The 16376-nt window shown below is 32.6% G+C and overlaps 1 protein-coding gene across 7 annotated transcripts in view; it reads left to right on the plus strand.

Annotated features, from left to right (window-relative positions):
* The window catches only part of LOC111001624, a 76986-nt gene that overhangs the window by 9582 nt on the left and 51028 nt on the right, over positions 1–16376 (plus strand). For 2 of the 7 annotated variants that reach the window (XM_045632384.1, XM_045632387.1), the window contains exons 1-2: positions 7–79; positions 616–850. The exons of 2 other annotated variants lie outside the window; for them this stretch is intronic. In XM_045632384.1, coding sequence (XP_045488340.1) covers positions 814–850 — 37 coding nt within the window. In that variant the 5' untranslated portion in view covers positions 7–79; positions 616–813. Of the gene's footprint in view, positions 1–6; positions 80–615; positions 851–16376 lie in introns of those variants that run through there. 3 more of the 7 variants (XM_022271564.2, XM_022271567.2, XM_022271568.2) reach the window with 2 other exon arrangements.

Below are 16376 nucleotides of genomic sequence, written 5' to 3' on the forward strand. Positions count from 1 at the left end.
GCGTACGTCAGTTTCGCGCACAGCGCTTGCGCGTTTGACGTTTATACGGCGGTGGTGTAGACACGATCCAATTAACAACGTTAGTTTTCTTCTTTTACAATATTGTATTTTTTACATAAAACATCGTACAATTTATGGTTTGCTTTGACAGTTATTGATAGCAGAAGATAATGTTACATGGTAGCAATCATGACTAATAATGAATGGCCTTACGTCAGAAATACCAAACAGAATATAGAAAGTGTTTTAGTGTTCCTGTGATGTTTATTCAACAATATATATTTTTTTCATTTTGTATCTCTATATGTTAAAATTTCTAATTTTTTAAATGATCTCGGCAAGTAAAAAGTCTCGAGTTTGTACGGTCGCAGTATAATCCCGATCTATTTATATATCATTTGGCATTCCCGTAGCTCCCTGATTCTGTGGATAACTTCATTGCAGTGTATCCCGCTCACTCACTCGTATGTTGCTCATTCAAGCGGAGCGAGTCGCAATAGGGTCATTTTGAATTAAGAATTAGGGATACTGTGCAGCTGTCAAAGCGAACTATACAATGTGCGATCGGTTTAAAATTCTTACTGTAAAATTTTAATAATATATTTTACTTTACAGTTTCTTTGCTTGTGTTTGTCCTGTGCAAAAACAATGTGAAAAGTGGTTGTTAAATTATATTTCTTAGTAACTCGTATCCTTTTGATCAAATATAAGACGCGAAATGTGGAGATGTTTTGATATAAAAGTGGAGAAGTGTTGTGATGAAGTGTAGTGTCTTAATTCGAACAGTCATAAAGGATACATTGTGAAAAGAAAATGCGGATCAAGGCGCAAACAGATTTTCGCCCGAATGGTAAATATTGATAATAATTGATACATAATATATTGTCCGTGTACCACTTCAATTTTATAATCGGTTTATAATCAAAGATGTAAGGTACTTTTTTGTTTTGAAATATTGTTTAAAGAGCGCTAGCGCCCATGTGTGAGACTAGTTTACCTAATACTTGCAGGGTGAAATTATAAGTTCCTCGGACCTTCTAGCTCACATAATGCAGGTAGCCATTTGTACTGGTTTCATGGACCTTGGACTTCTGCCAATGTCGCATGTTTGCATTACACATGCTAATACCTAACTATACGCCCATCAAAAGATTACAAAATAGTACAGACAATACGGTCTTAACCCCCTATCACGTAAATATGCAGCGAGGTTTTAATTATCAAATTATTACACTGATCCTTAATTGAAACTCCGTGTTACCATTAAAATGATTGTGACTCATTTTTTCGGAAGCGTGTTCAATTGATGTTTAAAGTACCAAATAGAATACGTAGTATAGTATGTCAATTACTACAAGATTGTTTTTAAAATTCTTAATTATATATCAAACAAAATATTACTTGCGTTAGTCATGACGTTATCATAATTAAACATGTCAGTCTGAATTTCTGCCCTGTGCATATAAAAGTTGTCTGTCGGCTATTATACGTTAAATCATTAGATGCCAGGACATGACAGGAACATTTAATTCAATTCCAATATGATTATGTCACAGCTATGAATAAAATTATAATTGGAAAGTTTCGATGTTTTGCATATTAATATTACTTTATGAATGTTCGTACCGCGTATATTATATATATTATAGTTTATATTTATTTATTTTATATACAACTACCATTTTAAATATATTTAGACACTTTGTCGTTTAAAAAAGATAAACCAAGCTAAATCATTAAATACATTTATAAACGTATATTAAGTGTGTGATGCTTTTGCTTGATACAAAATGAATTTTGAAAGTTGCTTCATAATGAAGTTTGGCGACGGTCCATTAGCGAATATGGGCAAGTTATCTTGCAAGTCACCGGCTATAAGCATTTAGGTATTTAGGTGGTTTCGCATTACCTACATACATATTTTGATTTAAGACCCATTCGTACATAGACGTTTACGAATCTATATATATCTATCTTTGTTAACACGGTGATTTTGTTAGGTCATAACAATGTTGAGTTTACTCTTTTTAGAAAACTTGAAATACATTATATAATATCTACCATTTTAACAATATGAATTAACAATTCAAAGAACGTTACGGAATATCAGTTTTATCTCGAAGGAGTTTTACAAATTTATATTAAAGTATAAGAATTGCGAAGCTTCTAGAACTTAGCCACTTATCGGTTTCATTACAAATTTAAACAACGAAAATAAATACATTACAAAAATTTCAACAAAACATAATCTGAAATGTAACCGGACATATTATATTAAAAAAATAAAATATGAATTAGGTATCCTTTTAACACTTAGTAAACCTATTGTTTGGACTAACAAGGTGGTTTGTTTTAACGAGACTTTCTTTTGTGCTCAATACAATGAGTGGAACAATCGCTTCATTTCACAGCTCGAATGGTTGTCTTTTTATCATGTGGGCTACTAACATTTTTTCATTTCACTCCACTCTCAATTTATCAATTAATAGAGTACTGTAATTATATATTATTCCAATTGTGTTACCGTTGCATTGACCGCTTTTTACGCAAAAAATACGTCTTTTTCATATGTTATAGATGAGTAGAAAACTAGCAATGTACAATATTACCGGAGGTACGTTTATTTAAAGAATAGCGATTTTAATAAAGGTTTCTAAAAATCCGCAAAGCAATATAAAATATTGTATACCTAATGCGTCTCTGTATAAATGTATGAACACATCTAAGGATACATACGAGTGCTAAGTCCATACAAGTGCAATATGCATTAATCGTAAGCTTCAAGACGGATATCGATGTGATATTGTCTGGGGACACGACCCCTCGAATCGATACCCTCTTTTAGTAAATTTACTACGATTTCTATTGACCCTTCGAAGTCGCTATCTTAGATAGCGTCTTACGCGTCTGAAATCAGCTCTGAGGAATAACGTTGTATTTATTTTCTATCATATAATGTAGGTAATATGGAGTAATAATCACGGGAAGTAATAAATCGATTTTGTTTGTTTGATTAAATTTTGTTTACTTAACGCACAATATTTTATATTACATAGTTAGATGTTCCGTTTCTACGCTTAGAATTGCTGGAATGCACACATTGTATACTTAAACTACTTACTGATGTATTTATATTAATTATACTGGTTCTAAAAATAAAAGCAGTTTGACCTCGAAGTGAGTAATTATGAACCTATTTATTTATGGCAGAATGTCAACCTTTTTTCGATTTGCACTGTTAGACAAATTTCATAGAATGTGAGTGATGAGAGTACTCATGAGTCCATAACACCCGAGGAATGTGCACATGTTTCGAAGAATGTTTTCCTAGAAATTGACCTCCACACCTGTTAATCACTAAGCCGCATGAGCACCACTTTTCCCTCATACAAAGATACGCCTGTTGTTATGTCATGCAATATCTACTTAGTTGTGCGTCATTTATATTTCGTTACGTAAAAATCCAATTGTTCATCCGATGAGCTGTTACACTTCTGAACTTTCTAAGATACCGTAGAAGCTAAAAAATTAATTTAAGTAATAACCAACAACGATATATTTGTTTGTAAGGTTTTACCAAAACCTATTTTACCTACATTTTATGTAGGTAAAATAGGTTTTCGTATTAAAATCGCGTTGATATCGGTTAACGAAGTATTAACTCGTACTTAACTAACTAATAAAAGGACGAAAATTGTTTACTATAAGGTAACATTTGTATTGAAGGTAGTCGTAATGAAAAGAAGATAAACCATTGTTCACTTAGCTACAGGAAGAAAACTATTTCAATCTATTTCGGTTGCATGTGCAGACATTGGAGGAATTGGCGAGACTAGACGTAGACATCCTGCTACCTTTGATCACAAATTCTGGTATACTTTATACCTTAATGTCGATAGATATTTCTACAGCGAACTACTTGAATAATGTTTTTTTTTTCAAGAACAACATCTTGTAAGGATATCACGAATTAACGATTAAAAAGTTTCTGTATATGTTTCATGATCATTTGTCAATCTCATAGACAAGAAGGTGATCAGCCCTCCTGTGACTGACACATGTCCTCGACTTTTTGGGTGTAAGGCAAGCCGGTTTCCTCACGGCTTTTTCTTCACTGTTCGAGAGAATGTTTAATGCGCACAAATAAAATCCATAGGTGCACAGTCGGGATCGAACCTTAAGCTCAGGGATGAAAAGCTTAAAGGTCATGTAGGTCCAACGGTTCTCGGTCCAAAAATGGCGCTCCTAACCAGCAAGGTGTTCAAACGCCAGGTGAAAATTGCATCTGTTCAGTGCATAACTAGTACTTTGGTCGTATCAGATTTTGTAATAAATGTTTACCTCGTAATACAAAGAACGTGTTTCGACCTTGTCGTGTGTTCAGTTATTTTTATTGATAACACTGATTTATTTATCTTTAGTCATATGGTGACCGCAATATAAAAAAAACTTCGATTTTGAATTCTGAAACTGATTTCATTACTGAAATGCGTAGACCGAGACTCCATTCTCAAAATATCCACCATAAGAGAGATTTAAAAAAAGCTTAACGTGGTAACAATGATTTGATAATGATTTGATAATGCGTTGTGAGTGATAGTTCAATAATGAGTTCAGGAGCTTGATTGGGCTCCCTGGCTATTGCAGTGCGTCTGCAAGGTTAGATTGTGCAGGTGTGGACTATTTTATCGCCACGATACGCAAACGACCAATATCTCTGGTAAGGCGCGTACGAGGGAGCCTTAACAGCATGCTGGCGGTAATCTTCTCTAAGCATAATATAATACTTAGGACAACACTGCAACCAACACAAAAATAACTATATGGAGTAATGATTGTCTTATAGAAATAAATCAAATTATAAAAATGCTTGGCTGTATTCGCATATATTAATGTTTATAATATTTATGTTAGACAGAGAAAGGAAGCAAAATCAAAACACGGCTGTACTTACTCAACACTGCTGGGCAGTTTTATAAGTATTTTCATAATTTAATTGCAGCCTTTACAAAAAGCACAGCACCACAGTGAGGCAATAAAAACAATGATTGAAATAACACAAGATGGTCACGCTTTGGCAACACGGAAATTATTTTAAACGTGACGTGATGAATACTTAATGCATATTTACTACATAATACATTTGGTTACACCACATCCATTTGTTAATTTCTATGTTTAAGTAAATAATTAATAAATAATTGTTTTAATCAATACCAGCATTTAAAAGAGGTGCATTATAATCAGTTATACTAAATCTTCAACATCTTTATTAGTCTGTGCAGAAAGAAAACGCGCGTAGCACCAGTACTAGTACCAGGATTAATAGTACTTGTAAGTATTGTGAGTATGAAGTAGAATGTTGAACTATAATGACATAACGATGTTGTCAATATAACAAAAAGGTAATCTAAAACAGCGGCTTCAAATCCCACGACAGTTCTCTTTTCGCACAGACAAGAGCAAAAGAGTAATTGCGTAAATAGATACCATTTTAAGAAAATTTGAACAATGCTTTGCAATGTTTATAGGAGTGGTCTCAGGTAGACGAACGGGAAGACTACCAATAGGCTAAAACTTTAATAAACAGTAGCCTAAGATGTGGGTGGCTCTTGAAATTAATACTTGTATATCATTAGTGGCCAGAATAACTTTGTAAACGGGCTTCAAGGTATGACGTCATCGCAGTAATTGCAAATGACGAATGTATGATTAAAACTAAAAAAATAATATATGAATCCTAAGTTCATTTGTTTCTTAGAGTTACGCATTAAATTTTTGCACCGATAACAACCGGTCCCAATATGTTTTCAATGGCTATTCAATGTAAAACCAAAGAACTGTTCTGTCACACATAGTTGACATGTCTAAATTCGAAAAATGAATGGTTATCACTCTTTTAGATACATTATATCAATACTTGTACATACTTCCGATACTTATACTCGTATAGACTTTCTAGTATCTACCTTCCGGTAATAAGTAGAGAATATTATAAAGTATAATTCATTAAAATAATCAGCGTAATACGATGGAACCTTGTGATAAGCATATTTCCTTATTAAATGTTAGGGAAAATTTGAAAAAAATCCACCTCAAATTTAAGCCATAATTACATTTTATCACGTTAATTCCGTTGACGACCCATTCTTCATAGAGTGAGTCAGTCGAGGTGAGGAACTCAGTAATTTTCTTCCACGTAAGATACGGCAATATTTCTTATAGACGCCTTGAAATTTTTGTATATTAAATCACTTAACTATGCTTAGCTAAAGTAGTTTTAATTTTAGTGTAATCGTTCTTTATTTACGTTTTAAACAATTTAAATTATATGGTAGTAACTAATAATAATAATTTAAATTATATTGAAGTAAATAATAATAAAGAAGCAATAAATTAAAGAATATATACCAATAAATTTTAAGTTACGCTATACGTTAATTTATTTCCCTAAAAGAAATTAACAAGAAAACTTGTTTGGCAAGTTTTCCTGACTGGGGTGCCGCCCCTTGTATTTAGTCTGCGTCATAATTCGCGACATTTAAAAATATACCTTATTAGCGTTTACTAAGAAAGATATTTCTGAAAAGAATATTATTTTGATTTTATGCGTTTTTCTATTGTTAAGGGGCAAGAGTCTCGTGATGTAAGTATGGCGTATACTTACATCACGAGACGATATTGCTTGAAGTGTATAATCATACTTCTTAGACAAATATGAATATTACTCTTACATGTATTTACAAGCTTAGCTATTTTTCATGTGATGTATTTTGTTGCAAATAATATTAAACAAGATTTATTTCTGGATAGGTAGGTACCAATCCTATAAATAAATTATTTTTAAGAGCCCTATATATATTACAAATGCATGAATATCATCTATCCTAGAACGTTTCGTTTGGTTGGTTGAATGTGCCAATCTCAGGATCTACTGTTGGTGAAATAAATATTGTGTCGGATAGTTAGTGGACGTCGATAAGTGTTTCAAGGAATCGAATACCTAAAATGACTATTTATTATTGGACTCCAATCGGGACATTGGTTTAATTTAGCTCAAATAATAAGTAGTTATGAAAAAAACCCTTTTTAAAGTTATCTCATTCAGAAAAAGGTGGCTTCAAAGTTACGAATCACAAAATTTAGGTACCCAAATGTTTAGTATTATAGGAACAAATTTGTTTTGTTTGCTGGTGAGGATTTTAAATAAGTAATCTCTCTTGGCACGTTTTTTTTTCTGCTACTTAAATTTTCGCGCGTTTTCTAAAAACGGGACAATTTTGCGTCACACAGTTCATTTTGGAGAAAAAAGGACAAAAAAAGTGACAGTCCCGTTCAAAACAGAAGGTCTGGTCACATTAAGTATATCGCAACGCAAAACCGCTCAGCTTGTTTTAAATAAGTGATCGTAGATTTGCAATAGAAATATAATTATTAACATGTAACAATAACGACTGGTTCTAAGATAGGTCCCTTCCTTTGGTAAAATGCAGGATAATACTCAACACAAATATGTATATGGAAAATAGGCTGTTATGAAAACAGTTCCATACTTTGACTGGCGACACTTGGCTAAATGCCAAGTTTGCAATTACTCCCTCTGCGACGGACTGTCGAATGGCAATAAACTGTAAACTCTATCGATGAAGTTTTCGCCATTTCCTGAATTTTATGAATTTAGAACGCCGTCTAGGAACATTGTAGGATTTATAAATAGACATGAAAACCTAGCATTCAGAGAATCGGAAACATACAGACAAATTGTGTTTGTCAATTTCACAATTTACGTTTATCACTACCTTGCATTAAAAAAACGCAACGAACAGCAATTTATTGATTATTATTAATTGGAAAGCTGCCTTTCGTGTGAATTTATTTACTAAACTACTCTTTCAACAGGTTAATATGTTAAATTAAGATTATTGTAAAGAAAATACCTGGTATAAAACGAAAGTAGGTATACACTGCCAATAAACAATATTAAATTTAATATAATAACTTCCTTGATATCTTTACACTTTTTTGATCTCCCTCGTGATTTCAACTTATGTGTGATATTTAGTTTTTCCTTTTTAAATAATTCTTATATAAAATATGCTCAAACGTCTCTGTGTAAAGCAAAATGCAGCAGTGCATTTTGTGACGTCATTTGTTTCACAACTGAAAGGAAATGCTAGAATCATTCAATTAAGCTGACACACGTTACGTTAAGTGCGCGACCCAGTTGTTACGTAATAAATAGTTACATAGAATAAAAAATCTCTATTTTTTTACCATAATTTATTAGGCTACTCATAGACTGGTATTTAAGAGCGCTCCTCCCTAACCGAGGATTCGTATTTAACTTTATCTCGACAATTAATCTTAGGGTTGATACATAAATAATACTTGCGCAGTATTAATTTCGCAGCATGTAGAATTAATGACAAAACCTTAATATAAAATAATGATACTATAATCGAAAATAATAATAATAATTTCAACAACTTACATACACAACTTAGATACTAGAAAATCATATCGCATAGAGGTTGATCGTTCCTACAGAATCGATTGCCTAAATATATGAAAACTTAGGACTATAGTTTTAAAATATGAATACTCAATATTCAATCTATATGTCTCAGAGAATATAAGTTTTATTGTATAACTACCAAATTCTAGACTATATCATACTAGCAGATTGTTTCATATTGCACTCTGATTTTTTTCCTTTATACAATTTATATGACTGCCAAGTCGTATTTATTTAATTTCTGTCCTCAATAGCATTCAAGGTCTGAAATACGATCTGACGTTAATAAGTTGCTCTCATTTGAGTGCTTTGAAATTTAATTTTGTGGTTTTATTATCTATTTAGGTCGTATTATTCAGAGAGCTACTTATGGTTAGATTTCCGATGCCCACTATGGTTTAGTGCTGTGGAAAAACTTGTGGGAAACTCGGCGAAGCTTACGCACACAAGCTGATTTATACACCCTTGCCCTGATACCTGATAGCATTTGCAGGTTTAAAGAAAGATTAATTTTGCTAGAAATAGCAGGGGTAGGCTCACAGAGAACTGATACAGATAATATATTAAAGGAGCAAACTTAGAATAACTTTGAATAACTCAATAAATTGGGATTTCCCAGGAGTTACACATACTAATAAGAATTCACATTTTTAGTGAGAACCTCTTAAAATCCCTTATCTAAACGTCTTCGCTTACTCTCGCAATATAATTAGATCGAAGCACTTGAGTCTAATAATAGCACTAAAGAATTCGTGATAGCTCGCACTAACCAGACGTAGTGTGAATATGATAGAAGGCGTATCTTAGCATCGACTATAGGAGCATTAATTATATTCTTTTTTATAGGTAATTACTTTTATATCTTAGATCACAGGTGGCTTACGCTCCGATTCCGCAGTGAAACTTATGCCTTAACTGTATTACTAAGTAATTGTTTTTAAACAGTATATTGTCAATAAAGCTAAAATTTATACAGAGTTTATTCAAAGTATGTAATACTAAAAGCTAGGTTATAAATGTTCCATAAATCATTAAATTAGGTTTCACTATTATATTTCATAATAAGATGTACATCTAATTAAAAAATAATAATCCACCGGTGCTACAGCCCTATATGGGTCTTGGCTTGATTGTATCCGTTTCTTTGGTCATTTTGATTTTATATAGGCAGGTGAACAGACATCTGTGTCTGACACAAGTTGTGCATTTTTGAGTATGAGACATGCCGTTTTCCGCACGATGCGTTAATACAGTTGCTCGTATTTTGAAACTACATTACATTTATCACATCTACATTTAGTGATTAAATGCCTTCCATCTGCCTTCTGTCCTCAATTAGTGAAAAATTGCCTTAAGAATCGCTTAGATGTGATTAAATCTAAGCGATTCTTAAGGCAATTTCTGTCACGCACCACCACAATGTGGAACCAGCTGCCCACTGAAGTATTTCCGAACCAATTCGACTTATGGTCTTTCAAGAAAAGAGCGTACCGATTCTTAAAAAGCCGGCAGCGCGCTTGCGAGCCTTCTGGCAGTGCGAGTGTCAATGGGCGGCGGGGTCACTATCAGGTGAGCCTCCTGCTCGTCTGCCTCCTGTAACAAAAAAAACACTAAAATAAATTTAACAGTCGTTATTTTTGGCCCTCAGAATTTTGGCTAGACTTTTAACTAGTCTCAAAAATTATCTAATGTTGCGTAACTGTTATAACTGATTATTTAAATGGAACCGAGAAGATTCTAATTAACCGTTGAACGATTTGGGTGTCAATTTTCCACTTTCACTTTTCACGTAATTTATGCGTAACACGAGCCACCTGTTCCGAGCATCCTTTGATATTTTAATATTTATGCTATGTCGATAGAATTTTGATGTTAATGAAGAGATTACGTTCATTTTATTGCATTTATATAGCATACAGAATCCAAGTAATTCTATCGTATACAGTTTTAAAGCGGGCACCGTATAAGTTTAATATTATATAACAGTTTTATTAATGAAAAATTCGGTTGTCTGTGTTTTTTCAAATTTAACCTTTTTATGGCGGTATATCGGAAAATTTTATTACTTTAAAATTTTAATGTGATTCTTTAAATTAATAAGAATGTATATATTTATTTTGATTAAATATAACTAGGTGTCGTAATGAGTTGATTATTAATGTGCTGTTATTTAAAATTAACACACACATTCAGAATTAATATCGACCTGTTTGTATTTTTATGATAAAATTTTAACGTGTAAAAAACAAGTGTTTTCAATTTAAAAACTTTTTAAAAATTAGTGTTTTGAGAGCAACATTATTCAACTGTAATATTTGTAATCTTGAGCAAAACATCAAGAGCACAAATATGCTTGTTTTTATTTTGCCAAGTGAACTTGCCAAGACGCGAGATGTAAACACTGTTTATTTTTAAAACAGTCACATAATTATTTTATGAGGCTCAAAGATAAAGCAGTCTGTTGAGTTGCGAATTTTGAAGGTATAATGATTTCTGTTATAATTATACCTTTAATATTCGCAACTTAGTTATATAACTAAGTTATAAGTTTCGAGTATGATATTCGGGCTTATAAGAATATAACCCAAAACCACAAATAATAAAGACTAAAATATCTGCATTACTATCTCGATCGAAACTGCTTCCCTCAAAAAAAATCTTCGCCGTACCATCTTTTTTACACACACTTCAAATCATTTTTGATCCCCTCCATAACTTCGGTGTAAACGTCTTATCTGATGTGAGCCAATTTATTTATTCATATGTTATTTTAAATTGATATGTATATCAATTAAAAAAAAACTTTTTACAAGAAGGTTTTTAAAATGGATATGTAAGATGTTGGTAGGTTAGCTAATTCCGTAATAAATGACGTAAGTCCCTCAAGTAGGGACCAAATAGTTTCACCTTGGTATTAAATAGATATCACAATTTTTTGCGGTAGAAGAACTAAGAAAGACTTGGTTTATATACAAGTTTATAATGGCATATGGCATTACATAGCGAGCTTCTAGTAACAAAGATGACTACCAGAAAACAGATGCTGATATAGATATGTCTATATGTTGAGAGAAGTTTTTGCCAAATACCTGCCATACCTGCAGCTGAGTTTCATCATTGGACGCGAAGCAGAATGCGAAATTCAACCCGTATCACCTCCACGTCCGTCATTCCATAACTGTGCGTTTTTCAAAACAGTTTTTGCCACGCACCACTATGTGGAACTATATACATACACACTTAAGTATTTCCAAATTCGACTATTGTCCATCAAGAAGATCTTACCAATTCTTAAAAGATCGGCACGCACTCTCGAACCCTCTGGCATTGAAAGTGTCTATGGGTGGCGGTATCATTTAATATCAGCCTGTTGCCTGCCCGTTTGCCCCCTGTTCTACAAAAAAATAGGTTCACACGCTCAAGATATCTTTGTAAAAATTCATACAATAAAACCTGTGAAGTACGTATAAAAAATGCCATATAATCTCTATTATAGCTTCAGCTCTATATACCTACGTTTTGAGTTTACATTACTGCATCTGTTTATTTAGATTTTCACGTAAAGATTTCCCACGAATGAATTGAGTCTAAGAAATAATCCTCCTTCGCGATGTTTTTCTTCACCGTATGTTATCTCGTTAAACACAGGAAGATCATAAATTCTTGTTTTTTTTATATTATCTGTGACCTTGAATAAACAAGGTATAAAATTTTGGAGATAGGTAAATCATGTGATAACGTGTTCTTTACGTTGCTATAAATACGTCTTATGTACATAACTCACCGAAACTGACCTAGTTTCATAAGACAAACAATCCTACTAAACCTATATTGACTTTACTTTACGCGATTATTATTTTGAAAAATTTCTCGTGTCTTCCTAACCAGGTTGTAAACAAATAACCTAATGCAATCATAATATTCGTTACAATATATTTTAAATTTAAATAGGTAACCTATATGTTTCTTATCTTCTAGTTCCTAAAACTGTAGCGTATACTTCTCGGAACATACCAAAGCTCATTCGGGCTTCGGAGAACGTCGATTAACTGACGTAGTTTAAAAGTAAGTTTAATATGCTATACTTGTCTATTCCTGCATGAACCATAAGAATTCATTTCTTCTAGAGTAGGATATCATTTTTCCGCCAAAATTTTTCACTGGGAATGATTTCTTCGAAAATTCGATTAAATACTTCAGTCTATACACATTAGTAATAGTATTGAACTTTTAATTCAAACTATTTTGAAACGTTATTTGTTAGTACAATTTAAAATAGTGAAGAAATTTTTTCAATCTACTAATTACGTATTTACCTACTTGACATTTTATCTGATGGATTTCGTGACGTTATGATACAAATAGGAATTATACACAGAAGAGACTTTCTCAGATTAGTACGTATATACAAACAAACTGCTGTAGTAGCTACACAAAGTCAATTTCGAAATAACAGTAAAAATAATTGTATAATTGACCGATTCTTAACTTACAACTTTTTGAGGCCGAGACTCGACTCCAAAGTAAATTCATCGGCACGACCAGACCTCGTTTTCCGGCACGCAATTTTGCAAACTTTATTTTAACATTAACGATTGTACAATTTAATTGAATAAACCAAACGCGACCAGTTTTTCGTATTTTTGTCTTTTAAGGACAAATCGTTTTAGATAGTTATATCAATCGCGGATTCACTAATGTTAATTGAGAGCCTTACACATCGTGCAACGCTCGCAACTCGTCGAAGTTGGAGTCTGGAACTACAGAAAAAATGCAACAAAAACGTCATTTTGTTTAGAGATGAGAGTATTATTAAGCTTTAGTTACCATGACAGTTACTTGCTTCATAGCAACAAACAATGAAAACGTCTAAGTACACAATGATTTTTCGTCTTGAATAAAAAACTTCTTAACCGACCACAATATTAAGATAATATGTCTGCAGTATTGTGTTTCTAAACACCGTATAGATTTCAATTATACCGCCAATGTCATCAAGATTCAAGCGATTTTTTTGTTTTCTTCACTTAGTAACCGTGAGAATCGTTAATCTTTTCTTTATTTATGGCAATCAAACGTGTATTTAATGAGGTTCTTTTACTGTTAATTTGCAAAACGTTTTTCATTTCCTGTTTGCAAACCGCTATTCGACGAAGCTGTTGGCATGGGTTGAGCGATTCTTCAGGGCGTGTGTTCAAACCCCGTCTGTAACAATAGATTTTACTATGTAATCACCATTCGATTTCAAAGCAAACATAGCAAGGAAACCTAGCTGAAAATCGCGGAAATAGAGAGATAAAGAAAATATACGTGTAATCCAATGTTACCTACATTAATGGTTTTGATTATATATATTGTAGGTATTTTATTCACACAATCGTGCCCTTTGAATGGGGTGGGCATCTGCCCGCGTGGTATCTACCACGGATCTCCATCTGCTACGGTCCTTTACTTTTCTCGTTTCATCCTTTAATGACATTTACCATGCTTATTAGTTATGGGTGCTTTTGACTTGTCCTTTCCGATATGGTTATTTATTTACCAAAAGAGAATTTGAGCAATAGTCGCAGTCTAAAAAGTATTAGTTGCTACACCATTTGGAAATGTACACAATTTAGTTCGATTTAACATTAAATATTTTTTTAGCTAGGTTATTAAAATAGTTTTTGATTTAAAACAAAAACATGTTTATCTCATAAAAAACATTGCTACAGGAACAAAAGATCTATCAAGGGAGGCTAGAGAGTCACAGCGCAGTTTAATGGGATTATAGTAATAGCTTATGAAGTATCAATACAAAAACATACATATAACAACGTATATATGGTGGGTATCGCATTAGACTCTAAGCAAGTCACTTAAGCTGACGCGTTGCTTTGCTATTATTGGAATTCTGATTCATCAGACACGAGATGAGACATCTTATTTGCATTAGCTTTTACGGCTATTTGGAATGCACATCTATTATAAAAAAAACTATTCTTTTATTATTCCTTCCTTCGATATCCAAGAACCTTTCACAAAATATATTAAACCTTTATATTTAGTGTTCATTGAGAATTCAGAATAGTTTTACGTTATACATTCTCTATATTAAGCCTAATTAAAAATGACTTTAAAAACATTTTCTCTTAAAGTATAATTAAGTGTCACGTGTCACAACCTACTTAGCAAGTCTATTCATTAGTGTAGGGTTGAGAAAACCTGTGTGAAAGATAGACTGATAAGATGGTTTCTCAAGCTAGATACAAACATGTATGTACATTAAGAACGAACTACGACATATTTTAAAGCCTTTCCTAATATGTAAGCACAATTAAATAATGATTGATAGGGCCGTGAACCCTCACACAACGATGACTTAGATGGGACGCCTGTTAAACCTGTTCAACAGAGCTTTAGAATTTTCAAAATCCAGAACATTTGTAGTACATTGAACTGTCAAATAACCATCGATTAGGGAATAGCAGCCAGATCCTCATATTTTCTTCTTTTCTCCCTCTTTTGGTGCTTCTCCATTATTGGAGGTTGGCCGTCAGTCTCTTGAAGCGTGACATGTCCTTTGCCAGATGCACTCTCAGAAACTCTTCCGCAATAATCCAGGGTGGATTCCCTGACGTTCCAAACCCATGATTCTTGCTTTCTACAAACTAATTAATTGTGGGTGTGATGGCGCAACACCTGGTCCGAGTACGCAACATTACCGATCTTTAATGTTCTGCATAAGTTTTTCGGATATACTTTATATCGCACCTAAAATATTTTACCCATTGCAAAGTCTTCTCAATGTTTTCCAACATATATTAATCCATCAGAAGATAAACGTTATCTTATAAATACGTCAACGTTATGAACACGTTAGGTCGTTACACTGTTTCTTTAGTCTTTTATCATTAATCTTTTCACTCGTCATTAGTGCTTGACAGTTACAAATAAGTTGTTTAAAAAAGGAATGTTATATCTGCTATATAAATTGTATTACTTAGTAAATTAACGTATTCAATAATATATTTGATGTTGATGAAAGCTTTTAAGTAAATTACTAGACATTAGGGCATTCCTAATATGACTTATAAGGTATATTTAGTTACGATTTGTTTTGATTTTTATTTAATAAATCTTTATAACAAATTAAGCACGAATTTTCAATAGGTTTTTTAAAATCTATTTATAACTTATCTTATTAAATCAAATCAAAATCATTTATACAAATAGGTTACATAATGTACACTTATGAACGTCAAAAAGAAGTACATTTTAAATGCTTCTAATTTTTTTTTCTATACATATATCTCAAATCAAGGTAGTAGAACAGAAGAGAAGAACTGGCAATAAACTCTCCACCACTCTATATATAACGATACTAAACATATAAATGTAATATATAAACATAGGTGTTTGACCGCGACTTGCTAAAGGTTCTTTCATTTTCCAAATAAAAAATACAGCTTCGTAAAATACATATACTTAATACATAAAGTTAGAAAATATAGGATGTCATCTTATCCGCGAGGTAGGCGGCTCCGAGCTAGTCTGATAGCCGAGCCTGGACATAAATTATGGTTTGCGCCATTTTATCAGTGATCACATGCCATGGGCTATAACAATTTTATGCTATAGCTATTAATTAAGTTATAGCAGATATAATCTTCTTAATAAATTATTGTTTGGTGTCTGAATTGGTGATAGCAGTACTGTAAATAGCCATCGGTTAGCCTTAAATAGCCTTAATAAACATAACTAATTTAAGACGTTGCAAGCATCTTATTTGTTATACGTTACTAAAAAAATCAGTGGCGCTATTATTATTATTACCTATTTCGGTATGGACCTCATATGTGAGTTTCAGTTTCATGGTCAT

This window comes from Pieris rapae, chromosome 19, assembly GCF_905147795.1.
Source record: "Pieris rapae chromosome 19, ilPieRapa1.1, whole genome shotgun sequence".
Lineage (NCBI taxonomy): Eukaryota > Metazoa > Arthropoda > Insecta > Lepidoptera > Pieridae > Pieris > Pieris rapae.